At 42.2% G+C, this 21,345-nt stretch overlaps 1 protein-coding gene across 8 annotated transcripts in view; it reads left to right on the forward strand.

The window, feature by feature from the left end:
- LOC118594617 (protocadherin alpha-C2) overlaps window positions 1–21,345 on the forward strand; it is a 229,877-nt gene that overhangs the window by 67,611 nt on the left and 140,921 nt on the right. The window contains exon 2 of one of the 8 annotated variants that reach the window (XM_036204604.1): window positions 4,920–6,032. The exons of 5 other annotated variants lie outside the window; for them this stretch is intronic. In XM_036204604.1, coding sequence (XP_036060497.1) covers window positions 4,920–6,032 — 1,113 coding nt within the window. Of the gene's footprint in view, window positions 1–3,522; window positions 6,033–10,547; window positions 13,098–21,345 lie in introns of those variants that run through there. 2 more of the 8 variants (XM_036204612.1, XM_036204610.1) reach the window with 2 other exon arrangements.

Genomic DNA, 21,345 nt, shown 5'->3' on the forward strand with positions numbered 1-21,345 from the left:
ATACCTTTAACCCAGATCTTTTAAGGTGGGAAGAGCCACCTTTAATCTACGACACACCTTCTGGTGGCAGCCTAAATAAAAGATAAGAAAGAAGGAAGCTTGCTCTTTTTGCTTGCTTGTCTTTGTTCTCACTGGGCAAGTCCATTCCTTCCCTGGTATTAGTACCTGCTTCTTCAGGATTCTGGTGTATACTGAAGACCAGCAAAGACATCCAGCCTCATGGACTGAACAACTGCTGGATTCTTGGACCTCCCATTGGTAGACAATCATGTTGGACTAGCTGGCCCACAGTCTACAAGCCATTCTAATAAATGTTCTATAAGTTCTGTTCCTCCAGAGAACCCTACTAATAGACATGGTGACAGAAATACCCTATCAATTATGCTTTACTGAAACTAGTGGTTATCTGATAACTCATGGTTTCAGTTTTCAAGTTAATTCCAGCATCACCAAAACAGCTAGTATTTACCATTTCAGTTCTTAACGTTAGCAATTTCTTGTCCTTCCCCATTTACTATGAATTCATTATTCAGTCTGTGTTTTACAAATATATTCCAACAAAAGTTGACATCATTAGGCAAGTTTGACAACACAAAAATCAGAGCAAAAATGCAAACACAATATGGCCTTCAATAGCCAGCTTTCCATGGCTAGTCTGAATGCCAAATTTTAGAGATTATTGATGGAAAATGCATGTTAAGTTAAAAATTTATTGGCCACTCTATCAAATACATTTATGAAATATATACCTTAGACTTGAAATCATATCAAAATTTCCTGTTTCCCTTAGTCAGAGCTCATATTAATCATAATGTCTCAGTTGTGCATATCTCCAAATATACTGATTTAAACTAATATAATTCAAGTATTGTAATATAAAATTTAAGAGATATCTTAATCATCATAGTGAAGATATCCTGGTTTGATCTCTAATTTTTTATTTTATTTTTGAGGCAGAGTTCTACAATAGCCCAGGCTGGCCTAGAACCACTATGTAGTCCAGGCTGGCCTCAAAGTCAGAGCAAGCTTCCTGACTCAGCAGCCTCTCAGGTGCCAGGATTAGAGACGTGACCTATTCGTTACACCTGGCTTGGCTGTCAGCTTTAGAAAGAGAACCTCTCTGTCTCTATCTCTCCCTGTCTCTTCTTTGTCTCTTATCTTTCCTTGCTCATACATGTGTATATGTGTATAATAGTAGATATCTTTGCTTTTATGTTTATTTGACATTTCTATTTTCTTTTTTTTTTCTTTTTGTCGGAGCTGAGGACTGAACCCAGGGCCTTGCGCTTGCTAGGCAAGCACTCTACCACTGAGCTAAATCCCCAACCCGACATTTCTAATAGGTGTGAACATACTGAGTTATTGTGTGTTTTTCAGGTTGGTGACTTTATTATTATTTTTATTCATCTTTTTTATGTTATCAATTTTTACAAGATCATCTGTGATTAAACTCAGAACAATATCTAGAGTATACAACCCAAAGAAACACAGCTAACAGCTTAGTTAAAATAAATATAAAGTTAAGTCTTTCCCCTTTTTCTTAAGGACCAATTAGGATTTCCCCTACGAAACTCAAATTGTGTCTTCTAATTATTTCTCCCTTCCATTCCCTCTCTTCTTTCCCCACTCTCCTCTCACATCGTCTTGATATAACCCCGAATTCTCAATCCTTTTGCCTATTGAATGCAGGAATCAGGGACATGCACCATCACACCTGCCTTGATAGTATTTAAGACGTGTTACTAACACATAGATTTACTGTTACACTATAATAGTTAGATTCATGAAAACTTGGTAACTCCAGGACATTACAAATTGCATCTTTAATTTTTTAAATTAAGTTTTTAAGTTAGCATTTAAAGTAAGGGGCTTTCTAATGACATCTTCACACAGTCATCATTATACTTCTTTGTCACTCATTCCCCTTTCCCTTATCCCTCTCTCTATCTGGCTGGTGCCCTCTCTGTCCCTAGTTCATCTGCCTTTCTGTTTTCTTGTTACATGTGTTACAGTACCTGCTCTATTTCTCACCCCTCTTAAGAACTTTTCTGCCTTTCTCATGATCCCCTAACTAGTTTTGCAAACCTTCATGCACACAAATTTAAATATTACAATTTATATGTACTTTATTGGTGACATAATCCTTCAATCCAAAATAGTAATGGACCTTCATTTTAGCATGGAGTCATTCCAAAAGACATTGGGTCATTTTAATCAGTAAACTAGAGATTAAAAGTTTTCTTCATGATTTTGTTTTTCTAACTTTAGTCAACTCAATAGGCTAAATTTTTTCTTTCTCTTTTTAACAACGCAATATATTTGTTTAGGATTTATGTCTTACATCTTAACAACAATGACAGGTAATTGGAACTAAATATCTTTGGTATAGATTCGTAGTCACTATGTCAATACTTGTGTGTTCAAATAAAAACTGAAGTTCACATAAAGAAAACAAACATGATTATCTTGTGTATCCATCTACAATCACTTTTTAATGGGGAGAATATTTGAGTTTTTTCAATGATTTAATATTACTGGAAGATTCAGATGCTGATTACTTGGTTCCATACAGTCTTGAGAATGATTAAAACATTTTCTTCTTTAATGCAATACTGATAAACTTCATTGTCATCTGTAAGTGTTCCATGTAAATTCCAATATGTTTTTTGTATCTCAGATTAAAACGCAATAATAAAATTGAGTGAATGAGACTTAGGACAACTTTTATATTCTAGACCCTTCACATAATTTTCTAAGAAAATAAATACAAACAGATAAATATAATTAGAACATCTGACATTATTTTTGGATGAAAATTAATTAATTTTTCCAAGTAAGTAACAAGTATAATTCACATTGAAATTGTCCAATATGATGTAAATAACACTCACCCTGAACAGATATAGTGACTGAACAAAAGCTTTAAAATGAGATAACTTTACAAATATGCTCTAAATTTCCCACAATCAGTGCTGAGTAAATTCATCAACATCAAATAGAGGACTATTTAAATAAAATAGTAAATAGCTTATTAGTATTGAATTGAAATCCTTTTGTGTTGTGGTGGTAACAGAAAAATCTGCATCTTGAATTATTCTCTATAGAGCTAAGTCAAATAATCAGAATAATATAACATTTAAAAAGATTCAGCAAAACACAACTACAAAGTCTTAGGTTGGATAAGAGGCATTTTACATGTTACACTTAAAAAAAATCCCTTAAAAGCCGTATCGCAGTACAAATGTAACTTGTCCATGTTCTTTTGCACGACAATATAGTTTGTGCAGTATTATGTTCTTAGATGTCTATATAGAAGACGAAACTACAAATCTAAGATAAGGCAACCTTGAATTAGCTACCAGCTACTGAAATGTGAACTAGTTAGAAGTCTACAAAGAAAAGCACAAAACGAAGGCATTCCGAAGGCAGGTAAGGGAAGATCGCAGAGCGCAATTGCACTTACACTTTGAGCCACAGGATGCCGTTGTTCTCCAACAAGAGCGCTAGTGGAAGAAAATCAGACCATCTGCAGACCGGAAAGAAGCTGGTCCCGAGCTTTAAAGACTATAAACAGCACCCACATTGTTGCGACTGTCCTGAAGCAAGAATACTACTACTACTACTAATAAAAAAATCTCAAAGAGAATATGTCCTTTGTCGCCATGATATACTGCCAAGGATCCTGGTGCCTGCTACTCTTGCTTCTGCTGTTCACAATCTGGGAGGCAGGGAGCGGCCAGCTCCACTACTCCGTCCCCGAGGAGGCCAAACACGGCACCTTCGTGGGCCGCATCGCTCAGGACCTGGGGCTGGAGCTGGCCGAGCTGGTGCCCCGCCTGTTCAGGGTGGCGTCCAAGGACCGCGGGGACCTTCTGGAGGTAAATCTGCAGAATGGCATTTTGTTTGTGAATTCTCGGATCGACCGGGAGGCGCTGTGTGGGCGGAGCGCGGAGTGTAGCATCCACCTGGAGGTGATCGTGGACCGGCCGCTGCAGGTTTTCCACGTGGAGGTGGAGGTTAGGGACATTAATGACAACCCGCCGGTGTTCCCAACCACACAAAAGAATTTCTTTGTTTCGGAAACAAGAGCTCTAGACTCTCGTTTTTCACTAGAGGGCGCTTCAGATGCAGATATCGGAACTAATGCTCTGCTGACTTACAGACTGAGTCCCAATGAGTATTTCTCCCTGGAAGTACCAACCACAGATGAGCAGGTTAAACCACTCGAACTAGTATTAAAAAAACCTTTAGACAGAGAACGATCTTCTGAGCTTCAGTTAGTGGTTAAAGCAACAGATGGGGGCAAACCCGAGCTCACAGGCACCTTGGAACTACACATCACAGTGCTGGATGTAAATGATAACGCTCCAGTGTTTGACAGAGCAATCTATCGGGCAAAGCTGGTAGAAAATGCAAGAAATGGTACCCTGGTGATCAGACTAAATGCCTCGGATTTGGACGAAGGTACAAACAGTCAAATTCTTTATTCCTTTGCAACCGATGTTTCCCCTAAGACAGAAGCCACTTTTCATATCGATTCAGTAAGTGGAGAAATTAAAGTCAGTGGAAAAATAGATTTTGAAGAAACTAATTTATGGAAGATTCAAGCAGAAGCGGTTGACAAAGGCAGTCCTCCAATGTTTGGTCACTGCACAATCTTAGTTGAAGTCCTGGATGTCAATGATAATGCTCCCGAGTTAATAATAACATCATTATCACTCCCTGTGCGAGAGGATGCCCCACTGGGGACAGTCATCGCCCTAATCAGCGTGACAGACCCAGACTCTACTGTCAACGGTCAGGTGACCTGCTCCCTGAACCCTCATGTCCCCTTCAAGTTGGTGTCCACCTTCAAGAATTACTATTCGCTTGTGCTGGACAGCGCTCTGGACCGAGAGACTGTAGATAACTATGACGTGGTTGTGACAGCCCGGGACGGGGGCTCGCCCTCGCTGTGGGCCACAGCCAGCGTGTCCGTGCAGGTGGCTGACGTGAACGACAACGCGCCCACGTTCGCGCAGCCCGAATACACGGTGTTCGTGAAGGAGAACAACCCACCTGGCGCGCACATCTTCACGGTGTCGGCCATGGACGCGGACGCGCAGGAGAACGCGCTGGTGTCCTACTCGCTGGTGGAGAGGAGGGTGGGCGAGCGCTTGCTGTCCAGCTATGTGTCTGTGCACGCGGAGAGCGGCAAGGTGTTCGCGCTGCAGCCTCTGGACCATGAGGAGCTGGAGCTGCTGCAGTTCCAGGTGAGCGCGCGGGATGCTGGTGTGCCTGCCCTGGGCAGCAATGTGACTCTGCAGGTGTTTGTGCTGGATGAGAACGACAATGCGCCCGTGCTGCTGCCCCACGGAGCCATAGGAGCCGGCGGGTCTATAAGCGAGATTGTATCTAGGTCAGTGGGTTCAGGGCACGTAGTGGCGAAGGTACGAGCTGTAGATGCAGACTCTGGTTACAACGCGTGGCTGTCTTATGAGCTGCAGTTTGGAGCTGGTGGTGTGCGCAGTCTGTTCCGCGTGGGTCTGTACACGGGTGAGATCAGCGTCACGCGTGCCCTGGATGAGGCGGACACACCACGCCAGCGCCTATTGGTGTTGGTGAAGGACCATGGCGAGCCTGCATTGACTGCCACGGCCACAGTATTGGTTTCTCTAGTTGAGAGCAACCCGGCACCAAAGGCCTCTTCACGGGCGTTGGCGGGCACAGCAGCCTCTGAACCATCCATAGTGGATGTCAACGTGTATTTGATCATAGCCATCTGTGCCGTGTCCAGCCTGTTGGTGCTCACACTGGTGTTATACACAGCGCTGCGGTGCTCAGCGCTGCCCACTGAGGGCGCATGTGGATCTGGGAAGCCTGTGCTGGTGTGCTCCAGCGCGGTAGGGAGCTGGTCTTACTCTCAGCAAAGGAGGCAGAGGGTGTGTTCTGGAGAAGGCCTACCAAAGACAGACCTCATGGCCTTCAGCCCCAGTATTCCTCCTGGTTTGGGTTCTGGAGATAGTGGAGTCCAACAGGAGATCTTTGAGAATGTAAGTACCAAAATCCTGGAGTACATTCCATGCCTGGTATTGATGTAGTCTGTCAATTTACGATTTTAACTTCAGCATAAAATTTATTTGTTTTGCCTCTTAGGGCATCTCATTTAAAGAATACTGGAGATCTAGTATCTTCATTGCCTGTCACTCTTGTCATCCTAGATATTATTTAGTAGTTCTTTCTTCATGCTATGTATAATTACAGCAGTAGTAGTAGCAATACTAGTAAAAATGAAATAGAGCCAATGTTTTCTTTACATTAAGCAAGTGTGCCAGAAAGAAGTCAAGGACCATAATGAGAAATACAGGGCATAGGCAGGGCTCAAATCTATTTTTCAACCCTGTAGTAGATTATTTTTCTTATTCTAACAGGTGCCTTTTGCTCTTTATTATGTTTGTGTATTCAAAAGTATTACAGTGTTATTTAATTTTTGAATTTGATTGGAATTCTTAACATATTCTAAACTATGAAATTATCTGTCACTGGTGGAGATGGGCATGCTTGAAGTACCTTATTTCCTATGCAGTTTTTATATTCAGTAGCATGTTTCGTGAGTGGATAGTTGAAGTGGGTAGAGTTCTAGTGTTGCCTTTGGAGGGGATCTTACTACTTTGTCATTGGTCTTGTTATATATATATATATATATATATATATATATATATATATATATTGAGGCATGGTTTCTCTGTGTAGTTTTGGTGCCTGTCATGGATTTCACTCTGTAGACTAGGCTGGCCTCGAACTCACAGAGATCCGTCTGCCTCTGCCTCCAGAGTGCTGGGATTAAAGGTGTGCACCACCACCGCGCAGCTTAGTCTTGTTATATTTTTCAAGGACAATTCCATCTAAGTCCCCAAGTACTTTGGACTGACAACATTTTAGCTCCTTCCTAACATGATGTTACTCTGCTTCACCACCTGCCAAGCTCACTGCTGCTTTCCCTTAAAGTCTACCTTATTGTGCTCTTCTACTTAGGGGAGAAATTTCTCCCGCTGTGAGTCAGAATTATTTTTCTTCAATTCCTGGTCCTTGTCATGAAGCTATGTGGAAGTATTTTAGGCTAGGGAAATCCTCACTTCTTTGTGCTTTGAGTTTGAGAGTCTTGTCATTTATGGTGAAGTCCAACACCCTTGCCTGTGCTGACCAAAGGGCATTATCTTCAAATAGACATTACTTTAAGTACTTCCTTGTAGCAGGCTTTTTCTCTGGGCTGCTAGCTCAGAAGATGACATGGAGCCTTATTATTAATTATGAAAGCTTGGCCTTAGCTTAGGCTTGTTGCTAACTACTTCTTATAACTTTAACCCATTTCTATTCATTTACATGTTGCCTTGTGGCTTTTTACCTCTCTTCCATCTTGCATCTCCTGTTTCCCCTCAGTGTTCCATGGCATCTCTCCAGTGCCTAGATTCATCTCTTCTTCTTCTTTTTCTCTCTGCCTGGAAGTCCCGTCTGACTTCTTCTTGCCTCGCTATTGGTCATTCAGCTCTTTATTAAACCAATCAGAAGGCGCCTTGGCAAAGACAAATCTTTACAGTGTACAAAAAGATTATTCCACAACAGTTCATGCAAAAGAAGCATGAAACGTCAATAAAGGCTCTCCTGACAACCATCTCAAAACAAAACATAGTATATACTTTGCATATTTAAAATAAAATGTAATTTTGTCTCAACATCATGTTTATGTAGGTTTTTTTTTTTAAGGGAGTCAAACATTGTATTTAGAAATAATAGACTATGTATCAAGCAATGTGAAAGAGTTTTTGTTTGTTAGGGTTCTAATGACAAATAATTTAATCCTATTGAAGAAATAAATCATATACAGTATATTTTCATACAGAAAGAAAACCATGCTATAGATAGGGTAAAGGTAATAGAAAACCTGAGAAGGTGTTAGCAGCTATGTCTCCCTTGAATGTTGAATTTTGGAAGAAGGATTTTCACAAAAATAAATATTGAGAATATCATACAAAAAGAGATAACCAAGACTTATGCCCTATTTCATGTTGCCCAATGCCTATTTTCTTTGAGACAAGGTATCATTGTATAGTCCTGTCTGGCCTAGAACTCACAATGTAGACCAGCCTAACTGAGAAATCACAGAGCTCTGCCTATCTCTGCATCCTCAGTGGGATTAAAAGTGTTCACCACCATGCCCTGCCACAATATCTACTTGTGTAGACTGTAGAGTATGAGCAAATATTGCTTAGTGTATGTTAAAACACACTGTATGTGTAATCTCTATGTGTTAGACATGCTATGAGGGCTTTGATACATTATTTCATTTAACCTTTACAATAATTTACAAAGTTATTCAATTTATTTATTTTGCCCCTCAACTTGAGATGACTCATTTAAAACACACTGGAAATCTAGAAGTCTTCATTGCCTTCCACCCATGTCATCATGAATGTTATTTAACATTTCTTTCTTCATGCTATGTATAATAATGACTATTATAGGCTATGGCTATCAGAATTTTAAAGATGGGATAAGAACATCTGAGGTATCTGTCTTGTCTAGTGGTGATATCTAAGCACAAGGTTTCGGAATCTACAGCCACTCACGCCACCTCAATGTAGACCCTTCTTCAGTGAACCTCTTTTCTGTTCAAGCATGAGTTGAGCATGAAAGTGAAGCATGAGGTGTGTACAGGTGAGTCTTTTTTCTGCCTTGATTACAATTCTTCATGCTTCTATCAATCATTATTTCCCATCAATGCCACATTGAGATGGGAGTCATGCTTTTGCATACTGAGGGATATTTTTCTTAGTTGTGTTCATAATTTAAAATAACTTATTTTAATCAATACCACATTGAGATAGACATTTATTCTGTGTGCAGTAATCGGGAGCTACTATATAAGAACTATGGATCAGTTGTTTGGAAATGATGTAAATAGGAATTATTTAAAACATGAGAAAAATCTGGACTTTGGCTCACAATATTCTTACAGAGCAACAGAATACCATAAATAACAAAGTCAAATATCATGTATCAAAACGGCCTCATTCTTTTTGTGTGTGAATAATAATGGTGTTTTAGGCAAATATAAGTAGTAATAATGATGATTTGGGGATTCTAAATATGACCAAAAGATTTGAGAACATTGAGCAACATTGTATACTTCATTAACATCTTCAGAGGAATGGATTTCCTTTGAAAAATCTTTAGATATGTGCAGGTCTTTATGGATTCAGTCTTATTTATTATTATTATTTTGTTTTTCATTTAGTTCAACTGTTTGAGTATTTTCTGTATTTTAATCACAATCTCATGTACTTAGAGGAGAGATCATAAAATTAATTTACCTTTTTGATGACTTATAATCACAAACTCCAAATTTTGCACTGTAATTATTTTCCATGGGTGTATTTTTATTGTGTTAAGGAAACTAATATTGGTTATATGGAAATGCCAAACTGATGTACAGATTTTCCTGGTAGTTTTATTTATTTCATAGAATGATAATTCATTCTGTGATTTAAAAGTCTGCCTTTGTGATTACATAAGTAAAATATTGCTATCCTGCTACTGACAGTTGGATGTATGTGGGAAATCATATATGTCAAATGCAAAACTCATCTATATCAACAGACTTTTCCTTTGTGAATTCTGTTTCAAATTATAAAACGTGAAAATATTTGTTTTCTTATTCTGTAATGGACATAAAAGTCAGTAATTTGTTTCAAGAAAACAATGAAATGCAAAAAAATAAAGGACCAGAACTGAAGAAAATAGGAATAATGTTGTTGATAAAGGGATGTGTATATATTAATATAAGTAGAAGAGAGAACTTTGAAAGTTTCACCATAGATAAATGGTAAATACCTGAGGTGTTGGATGTATTAAGTCTGATTTGATCATTACGCAGTAGACACAGCATTGAAACATTGATTGCACCTCAATGTTTTAAAAAAATATGAGAGTGAAAATCTACACAGCTAAGGATGAAGTGTACAGAACATTGTTATTATGGAACTTCTGAGGCTGAGATTTGCCTAGCATCAACAGTCCCTGGATTCTGCAGTCTCAAACAAAATTCCAAACCACAAATAGCAACAACAGACTACACCCAACCACTGGAAAGATAAGTCTTTTCTATTGAGTTTCCTGGCAGCCTAAGTAATAAGGGAGAGCGTGATTAGACCACTTCAAATCTGATAATATTTTTATATGATAGGCAAGATGTTAAGAAAATGTTTAGCTCTAGGTTTTCCAGTTTGCCTAAAGAGGCGAACCTTTTTTATTCTTTAGTATTTAGATAAGAGAACAACTTTGTAGATGTTTAATTTGATGCAAGTCGATAAAAATTACCACCTTCAGATACGTTCGGCTTCAATGTGACTTAAAATTAGAATGTTCAATAAATTTGGAAATTATTTTGGGCCAGATAAACAAAACGTGAAATTCTCCAGTGGTGGATATGCACAAGTACTCACATTTTCAGGCACAAGGTGTCGCTCTTTACTTGGTGGAAAGAGTTCATTCATAAAGTGGTCCGAAGAGTCTCGCACTCCACGTACAAAACCGACTCCATCACACGCTGAGTGCTGCTGTTAAAAGGATCCCTTAAAATTTCTCAAGAATCCAGCGAGATTTGGATCCGAAGACAAGTATCTGATAGTCAGTGAAAGGAGACATTTTGGAGGCCGATTTCATATGCAATGGTAGGTTTTCAGAGAAGTGGATCCTGCACTCTGCGACCTCTGCTCTGGCTTCTGCTCCTCGCAGCCTGGCAGGCAGGGAGCGGACAGCTCCACTACTCCGTCCCCGAGGAGGCTAAACACGGCACCTTCGTGGGCCGCATCGCTCAGGACCTGGGGCTGGAGCTGGCCGAGCTGGTGCCCCGCCTGTTCAGGGTGACGTCCAAGGACCGCGGGGACCTTCTGGAGGTAAATCTGCAGAATGGCATTTTGTTTGTGAATTCTCGGATCGACCGGGAGGCGCTGTGCGGGCGGAGCGCGGAGTGTAGCATCCACCTGGAGGTGATCGTGGACCGGCCGCTGCAGGTTTTCCACGTGGAGGTGGAGGTGAGGGACATTAACGACAACCCGCCAGTGTTTCCTCTTAGAGAACAAAGGCTGCTGATTTATGAATCCAAGCAACCAGACTCGCGTTTTCCGCTAGAGGGAGCGTCAGATGCGGACATAGGGGAGAATGCTGTGTTGGTCTACAGATTAAGTCAAAACGAGTATTTTTCTTTAGAATCACCAACAAATAGCAAGCAGACTAAAAGACCGTCGCTTATATTAAAGAAGACCCTGGATCGGGAGACAATCCCGGAACTTAATTTGCTACTGACAGCCTCAGATGGGGGAAAGCCAGAGCTCACCGGTACTGTTCAGCTTTGGGTTCGCGTTTTAGATGTTAATGACAATGACCCGGAGTTTGATCATTTAGAATATAAGGTCAGAATAATGGAAAATGCTGCTAAGGAAACTCTTGTCATAAAGTTAAACGCTACAGATCGAGACGAAGGTGTGAACGGGCAATTGCAGTACTCTTTGATGTCAATCAAGCCCAGTGGAAGGCCTTTATTTACACTAGATGAAAACAGTGGAGAATTGAGGGTCAATGGAACTTTGGATTATGAAGAAAACAAGTTTTATGAAATTGAAGTGCTGGCCACGGATAAGGGGAACCCCCCAATGGTAGGTCACTGTACAGTCTCGGTAGAAATCTTAGACACCAATGACAACGCCCCTGAACTGACACTGACTTCGCTGTCCCTCCCAGTAAGAGAGGACGCCCAGCCAAACACAGTCATTGCTTTGATTAGCGTATCTGACCCTGATTCTGGTGACAATGGCCAAGTGACCTGCTCTCTCACACCCAATGTCCCCTTCAAAATCGTATCCACTTTTAAAAACTATTATTCCCTGATTTTGGATAGCAGCCTGGACCGCGAGAGAGTGCCAACCTATGATTTGGTTGTGACAGCCCGGGACGGGGGCTCGCCCTCGCTGTGGGCCACAGCCAGCGTGTCCGTGCAGGTGGCTGACGTGAACGACAACACGCCCACGTTCGCGCAGCCCGAATACACGGTGTTCGTGAAGGAGAACAACCCGCCTGGCGCGCACATCTTCACGGTGTCGGCCATGGACGCGGACGCGCAGGAGAACGCGCTGGTGTCCTACTCGCTGGTGGAGAGGAGGGTGGGCGAGCGCTTGCTGTCCAGCTATGTGTCTGTGCACGCGGAGAGCGGCAAGGTGTTCGCGCTGCAGCCTCTGGACCATGAGGAGCTGGAGCTGCTGCAGTTCCAGGTGAGCGCGCGGGATGCTGGTGTGCCTGCCCTGGGCAGCAATGTGACTCTGCAGGTGTTTGTGCTGGATGAGAACGACAATGCGCCCGCGCTGCTGCCCCACGGAGCCGTCAGAGCCGGCGGGTCAGTGAGTGAGCTTGTGTCTAGGTCAGTGGGTTCAGGGCACGTAGTGGCGAAGGTGCGAGCAGTGGATGCAGATTCTGGTTACAATGCTTGGCTGTCTTATGAGCTGCAGTCGGTGGCAGGGGGCATGCGCAGTCCTTTCCGTGTGGGTCTGTACACGGGCGAGATCAGCACAACGCGTCCTCTGGATGAGGCGGATGCGCCTCGACAGACTCTATTGGTGCTGGTGAAGGACCACGGAGAGCCTGCACTGACAGCCACTGCAACTGTGTTAGTGTCTCTAGTGGAAAGCGGCCAGGCGCCCAAGTCCTTCTCACAGACATCAGGGCGCGCTTCAGTCCCGGAGACCTCGCTGGTGACTGTCAACGTGTACCTGATCATCGCCATCTGCGCGGTGTCCAGCCTGTTGGTGCTCACCCTGCTGCTGTACACCGCGCTGCGCTGCTCGGCCACGCCCACGGAGGGCAGCACGTGCGGGCCTGGGAAGCCCGTGCTGGTGTGCTCCAGCGAGGTGGGGACCTGGTCATACTCACAGCAGAGGCGGCAGAGGGTGTGTTCTGGAGAGGGTCCGCCCAAGACCGACCTCATGGCCTTTAGCCCCAGCCTACCCCCCAACCTGGATAGAGATGAAAGGGAAAGACAGGAGTCAGAATCAAATCACCCCGGACAGGTGAGTTTTTGACAAATCCCACCTTTCCGGAAAATGCATATAAAATGATTTACAATTCAGTTTTAATGGGAAAATTTAAAACAAATACTTTACATTTGGAGTGCTGTTTCAAGGAACTACCTTTGTTAGTAAAACGCCAGATATGCATATAATCAGGGCTCTGCGGGTGGGAAGTGCCCCATTTGTTGTTGGGTATAAAATATTAGAAGTTCCTAGGATGACTTCACCTGAAATAATCATTGGTTTACCTCGCCTAAGTCATATCACTTCATTCCTAAATGTCCGTGAAGTGATAATCAGAGCAGGTTATTTAGATTTTCTCGTTTGTCTATTGGCAGTACTCGGCTTTGATATTTCTCATTCTTCAACCAGTTGCTTTAAAATATGTTTGTATCAACAATGGAGCCCTCGCCGCTAGCTCTGAATTGATTCACTACCCCATTCCCAGCTATTAAATATCCTCTGCTACCACAGTAAAACTCATCTTCAAATTACTGTGAGAAAACTCCAGTCCTGATTTCTAATATGATGCTCCTATTGAACAAATCATCTATTCCTGATTCTTCCAGGAAAGTGCAAAAGATTTATTAAGCACTATGTTTTCAAAGAAGGCTGATCTGTGCCTCCAAAACAAACTAGACAAATAAAATTGTTCAATCGAATCATGCGCACTTGTAAGTTGCCATCTTATATGCATATAATAGCTGCTCATTTACATCCTTTCTTAAATTCTATTTTTTTCTAGAAAGAAAAAGTTAAATCTATTGATGTGCATGCATACTAATAATTATCATTTCATCATCTTCACCTTTTAAATCCTTTGTAAACGCCTTATCACTAAAGTCTTAATTTTTTCATTTCTCTAATAACATCTAAAGAGCCTAGTAAAGACCACTTATGTCTCTGTGAGTCTTTCAGCTCTGTGTCTCTTAGACAAGTGCAGAAATGGGGAGTCAGTCACGAATTTGGGCTCATTCAAAGCACATTCTCCTAAATTGTACAAAATACCAGTTGGCACAATATTCTGGAGGAATTCATATAGAAGACTGGTCTTGGCACTTGGGTTAAGAGCTTTTATTTTATTTTGAAAATATTACATTTTTTTTTATTTATTTGTGTGCACATGCCACAGCATGTGGGGGACATTTGTAGAAGTCCATCCATTCTTTTCTTCCACTGTGTAGGTTTAGGAGATTTTCCACTATGGAAAGTGACTGGCAGTAATTGACTGGATTAAAGAGTTTGATCTGGAGGTTGATGAAATTATAAAGTCCATGCTTACTATATTGACTGTGATCTATAGGCTTTTCATTGTGTTTATGTACAAGGCAATATTGAATGTCAGTATCAAATTCACACTTTTCCTTTAGTCAGTAAGATTAGGATACAGTGAAACATTCCCAGATATACTTTTTCATATTAGCATTCTATTGTCGTCTTAAAATTTTGTGGAATTTAGAGGCTTTGACTCAGCATTTTAGTTTTGTTTTGTTTTGGTTTTGGTTTTGGACACAGGGTTTCCTCTTTGTATAAGAGCCCTGGCTGTCCTGGAACTCGCTCTGTAGACCAGGCTGGCTTCAAACTCATAGAATTCCGCTTGCCTCTGCCTCCCCAGAGCTGGGATTAAAGGCGTGTGCGGCCACATCCAGCTTGGCTCAGCATCTTAAAGGAAACTGTTTTATTCTTGCCATTAGTCTGTTCATGTGCTTTGCTTTGAAGTGTGAGAACCATAGCAGCTGCTTGAAAAGCCATCACATTTAAGCTGCAAGAAGCGATGCCTCTCACATTTATGATGAATTCTAATGCTCTCTAGATTTATGAATAAAAGAATTTTTACCTAGAGCATTGTCTAGTTCACTAAACCATCCTGGTTTTCTTTTTATGATATGATGGAATCCTTGATTTTCGCCAGAAGTTTCCAAGTAGGTGCCGTGAAGAACAAATTACATTGTGGATTGTAAGCCATGAAAGGTCAGGGGTGCAAATACAATGTATCCTCTGTAAAAACAATACATTAGAGTAGTTTCTGTCCCACCTTATCTCAAAGAGGATTTTCTGATAGACTTTGAAGAATAAAATATTTTAAAATCATAAAATAACCACACATACATCAATTAAACAGCATTCATAAATCATCCATGGCAATATTCAAAAACTGAATTAGAGTGGCCCGGGATACGGTGAAACCAAGACCCCATCTTTCTTGTACTTGTACAATCAGTCACGTGATGTCGCTATCCTGTCACAGAGAAGAAAATTTTGGTTCCCGAGCCCAGATTCCACCCATTCACAGAACAGACTCAACTACACAGAAACCGGAATACTCTATGAAAGTTATTAAATAAAACGGAAAAGGGAGACTGTTCATAAAATATCTCCTGAACGCTTCCTTAAAGCCGACTGTTGCAACCAAAAGGTTCCCAGTATCTGCTCTGCGATGCTGTTTTCTTGATGAAGAGGCCAGAGATTCCAGCGTCTGCCTCTTCCTCCGCCCCTCTCCTGCTCCTCGCAGCCTGGGAGGTAAGGAGCGCCTAGCTCTAGCTACCTCATCATTGTGGAGGCCAAACGCGGTACCGTCTGGGCAACATGGCGCTTGGGCTGGCGGAGCTAGTGCTCTGCTTGTTCAGGGTAGTGTCCAACGACAGCAGTGGGAGGGGCTTCTGGGGGTAAATCTGCATTTTGTTTGTGAATTCTCCGACCAACTTGGAGGCGCTTTGCCGGCGGAGCGCGGAGCATAGTGTCCACCTGGAGGTGACCTTGGACTAGCCGCTGCAGGTTGTCCATGTCCATGTGGAGATGGAGGTCGGCGGAGCATAGTGTCCACCTGGAGGTGACCTTGGACTAGCCGCTGCAGGTTGTCCATGTCCATGTGGAGATGGAGGTCGTCAAGGACGACCATGCTAAGAGAAAGAGAACAAAAGGAGCCTATTTGTTTTCTCTTAAAATTTAAAGAATGATTTATATATTTTTATTTTATGTACACTAGTGTTTTGCCTGCATGTATGTCTGTGGGAGGGTACCAGATCCTCTGGAACTGGAGTTAAAGACAGTTATGAGCTGTCTGTCATGTGGGTCCTCAGGAAAAGCAGCTTGTGCTTTTTACTGCTGAGCCATCTCTCCATCCCCTAAGAGCCGCTTATTTCTGAATCTGTACCTCTGGACACTCAATTTCCTATAGAGGGAGCTTCTGATGCTGATACTGACGTACCTTGTCTTACCTATATTTTAAGTTTGAAGGAGCATTTTGCACTTAAAATAATGATTAACAAAAAGATAAAAGAATACCACCAGTACTGATTCTTTGGAAGCTGTTGAACAGAGAGAAAGATCAGAACTTCCTCTTTTGTTAACAGTCATTGATGGTGGTAAAACGGGGCTAACAGGATATATTCAGATCAGAATAATCATTCTGAGCCGGCGGTAATGGCACACGCCTTACATCACAGCTCTCCGCAAGCAGAAACAGGTAGAGATCTCTGAGTTCAAGGCTAGCCTGGTCTACAGATCGAGTTTCAGGGCAGCCAGGGCTACACAGAGAAACCGTGTCTCGAAAAATCAAACCAAACCAACCGGCCATCCAAACAAAAAACCCAAACAAACAAAAGACAAAAATAAACAAATCAAAAGTCAAAAACAACAAACCATCCTGGATATGAATGACAACGCACTCGAGTTTGATAAACCCTCTCAAAATGAAAAAATGACACCTGAGTGATTCAACTAACTGCTTCCGATCTAGATGAAGGCCAGAACAGAGAAATTTCCTATGGGTTCTCAATGATTCAGCCTAGTAGTGAGAACTTTTTTTTTTGAACTGAGGATCGAACCCAGGGCCTTGTGCTTGCTAGGCAAGCGCTCTGCCACTGAACTAAATCCCCAACCCCTTTTAAGTTTTAAATAAATCCAGACACAGGTGAAATTAGAACTGATGGGAAACTGGATTTAGAAGAGAACAAGGCAAATGAAATTCAGATCAATGCAACCCTGTTCGCCCTCGCTGTGGGCCACAGCCAGCGTGTCCGTGCAGGTGGCTGACGTGAACGACAACACGCCCACGTTCGCGCAGCCCGAATACACGGTCTTCGTGAAGGAGAACAACCCGCCTGGCGCGCACATCTTCACGGTGTCGGCCATGGACGCGGACGCGCAGGAGAACGCGCTGGTGTCCTACTCGCTGGTGGAGAGGAGGGTGGGCGAGCGCTTGCTGTCCAGCTATGTGTCTGTGCATGCGGAGAGCGGCAAGGTGTTCGCGCTGCAGCCTCTGGACCATGAGGAGCTGGAGCTGCTGCAGTTCCAGGTGAGCGCGCGGGATGCTGGTGTGCCTGCCCTGGGCAGCAATGTGACTCTGCAGGTGTTTGTGCTGGACGAGAACGACAATGCGCCCACGCTGCTGCCCCACCCAGCTGTGGGAGCCAGCGGGTCAGTGAGCGAGCTCGTGTCTAGGTCAGTGGGTTCAGGGCACGTAGTGGCGAAGGTGCGAGCAGTGGATGCAGATTCTGGTTACAATGCTTGGCTGTCTTATGAGCTGCAGTCGGCGGCAGGGGGCATGCGCAGTCCGTTCCGCGTGGGTCTGTACACGGGCGAGATCAGCACGACGCGCACCCTGGATGAAGCTGATGCAGCGCGCCAGCGTCTGTTGGTCCTGGTGAAGGACCATGGTGAACCTGCGTTGACCTCCACAGCCACAGTGCTGGTGTCTCTGGTGGAGAATGGCCAGGCACCCAAGATCTCTTCCCTAGCTTCTGAGAGCACTGCATCTTCTGAGGCGTCGCTGGTGACTGTCAACATCTACCTGATCATCGCCATCTGCGCGGTGTCCAGCCTGTTGGTGCTCACGCTGCTGCTGTACACCGCGCTGCGATGCTCGGCGACACCCACCGGGGGCACGTGTGGGCCCGGGAAGCCCGTGCTGGTGTGCTCCAGCGAGGTGGGGACCTGGTCATACTCACAGCAGAGGCGGCAGAGGGTGTGCTCTGGAGAGGGTCCGCCCAAGACCGACCTCATGGCCTTTAGCCCCAGTCTCCCTCCCATGCTAGGCTCTGTAGAGGAGACGTCCCACAAAGAAAGGCATGTAGAACATTTGAAAGAGGTAAGTTCATAATATAAAGCATTGTTTTTTGTTTTCACTTATTTTAACCATCGTTTCCTTTCTTTTTCTCTTTCTTTCTTTTACTTTTTCTTTTCTTTTTTTGAGGCAGGGTTTTACTATGTAGACCCTGCTGTCGTGGAACTCTCTTTGTAGACCAGGCTGGCCTTGAACTTATAGAGACCTGCCTGCCTCTGCCTCCTGAGTGCTAGAATTAAAGGCGTGGGCCACCACTGCCTGGCCTATTTTTAACCTTTCTTTTTTCTTTCTTTCTTTTTGGTTTTTCGAGACAGGGTTTCTCTGTAGCTTTTGGAGGCTGTCCTGGACTAGCTCTATAGACCAGGCTGGCTTCAAACTCACAGAGATCCACCTACCTCTGCCTCCTGAATGCTGGGGTTACAGACACGCGCCACCACCGCCTGGCTATTTTTAACTTTTCTAACATTTGCACATTTAGGATATTTTCCCTCTCAATCTTTAGTCTAATTAAAACTTTTCTCATCCTTGCTGTCATTAACAATTTCATTACTGACTTTGGATCGGTAATTCACTAATGAAATATTGTCAGAAACTGTACTAAAGTTTCACACTCTGAAAAAACTCCACAATTTCTTGTGTTTCTAAAAATTATTTTATGTGTATGGGTTTTTTCCCCCCAGAATATGTCTATGGTCCCCATGTATTTCATGCCTGAAGTAGCCAGAAGAGGGCGTCAGAACCCCTGGAACTGGAGTTAGAGGTGGTTGTGAGCCACCATGTAGGTGCTGGGAACTGAACTCAGGTCCTTTGGAAAAGCAGACAGTGTTCTTAACCACTGAGTCATCTCTCCAGCACTTTGGTTTTTTTCTTTAAATTTAAATTCTTTTGTGTGTTTTGATAAACTTCTCTGTATAAGTATTATTGCTAACTATATAACACATTTACCTCTACTTTCTATGAATTGACTTATTTTGAAATATAAGCATTAAAAATTTATATATTAAAATGTATCTCTTTTTTTTCTTTTATGGACTCCAAGGTCTGTAGGTTCAATTAAAAAGGTTCTTAAATGTTATACGGATATTCATTTGGTTTAGATGTGGCTCAGCGGATGAGCTGTATGTAGTGTATGACATGCTCTGGATCCTATCACCAGTGCCAGAAAAAAATACAATAATTCACTAATTAAACACTTATTCAGTGTTCTATTTGTCAGGCACACTCTAGATGTTAGCAATTTTTTTTTTTAGTGAAGTTTGTTGTTTTGTGTAAATCCAAATATGCATTTGGTGTCATCTTCCCTGTGCCTGAAGGTTTTCTTTAATATTTATTGTAGTGCTTATACTCTGCCAACAAATTCACTCAGAGTGAAAAATCTTTATTACCACTTCATTTATAAGAAAATATCCTCACCAGGTATAGTTGAGCGGGATATATGTATATATACATATATCCCTCCCGTTGTCTCTTGGCTTGTGTATTTTCTGGTGAGAAACTGCTGTCATTCTTACCAGTGTCCCTGTGTATGTGCAATCTTCCTGGCTTCCTATGGTTAATTTCCAAAATGTCTTTTTAAAATCACTGAAGTCTAAATATTGATTATATGTTCCTTAATGTGGTTTTCTTTATATTAATTTGTTTGGGGTTTATCAATACTCTAGGATCTGTGGACTTATTATTTTCACTGAATTTGTGAAATTTCATCCGTACTTCTTCAAATATTTTTCCCTCTTTTATCCTTTGTGGGACGCCAATTGCACATTGGACATATTTTGGACTACTTGGTATTGTTCTGCAGGTGACTGAAACTTTGTTCTTTTTTTTGTCTTTTCTTTCCCTGTTCCTCACTTTAGATAGCTGTGATTAGTATGTTTTCAGGTTCACTGATCTTGCTTTTTGTATTGCTATAGCTGATAATCAGTATATTTTTACATTTCATGCACTGTATTTTGTATTCATGTAAGATTCTCTTTGGTCCCTATTCTGTTCATCTTTGGTCCCTATATGTTCATCTTTTGGTCCCTATTCTTTAAAAATGTATTATTATTTTATGTGTATTTGTATGCATGGTGTGTGTGTGTGTGTGTGTGTGTGTGTGTGTGTGTGTGTGTGTGTTCATGTGCCATAGTGTACATGTAGGAATTAAAGGACAACTTTCCAGGAGTTAGTTCTCTCCTTCCATTCCTTTTTGTTTGTTTGTTTTTGCTTTTTCAAGACTGGATTTCTCTGTCTAACAACCTGTCCTGGAACTCACTTTGTAGAGCAGGCTAGCTTTGAACACACAGAGATTCCTCTGATTCCAGAGTGATGAGATTAAAGGTGTGCACCACTGCCACCTGGAATTTCCTTCCAATATTCATGTGGGTTATGGGGATCAAATTCATGATGCCAGGGTTGCATCAAAAGTGCCCTTACCCACCAAGCCATCTTCCTGGCCCTGTCTCTATTCTTGAGTATATGTGTATATACATAGTAGATGTTTAACACTCTTTTTTTTTTGAGACAGGGTTTCTCTGTATATCCCTGGCTGTCCTGGAACTCACTCTGTAGACCAGGCTGGTCTTGAATTTAGAAATACACTGCCTCTGTCTTCCGAGTGCTGGGATTTAAAGTTTGTGCTACTCTCCCCTGAAGCTTTAACACTATTGTCTGCTGATTTGAACATTTTGTCATTACTTGGTTTGCTTCTTCTGCTGTTTTTCTTCCTGCATGAATTTTATTTTCTTCTTTGTGTAACCTGCCTGTGTTGTTGGGTGTTATATATGGGATTCCAAATGTAGTGGCATCTTGAAACATAGGACATGCATGCCACTGTGTATCTTATAATTGGCACAAAACATTCTTCAAACCACAGCACATCTATTCACAACAAAGAATTACAATCTCAAAGTGTCAGTCATGCCACTTAAAGAACATTGTACTTGGTGCTTCATTAATGCACCTTCCTCCTGAAGACATTACCCAGTGCTCTGTGTCTGAAAATATCTTCTTCCCTGACTGATGGGAGCTTGAAAATTTCTAGTCTATGTGAGTTCTCTAAATTATTTTACTTAAACATTTTAAGTTAGTGTTTCTACAGCTTTTTTGGAGTTTTACCCAATGCATGTAAATATTAATATTCAACCAAAGATTACATAAGACCCTACTGCTGATGCCCAGAGATCATTTCTATGAATTTCTTAG

The sequence above is a fragment of the Onychomys torridus genome, chromosome 13, assembly GCF_903995425.1.
Source record: "Onychomys torridus chromosome 13, mOncTor1.1, whole genome shotgun sequence".
Classification (NCBI taxonomy): Eukaryota; Metazoa; Chordata; class Mammalia; order Rodentia; family Cricetidae; genus Onychomys; species Onychomys torridus.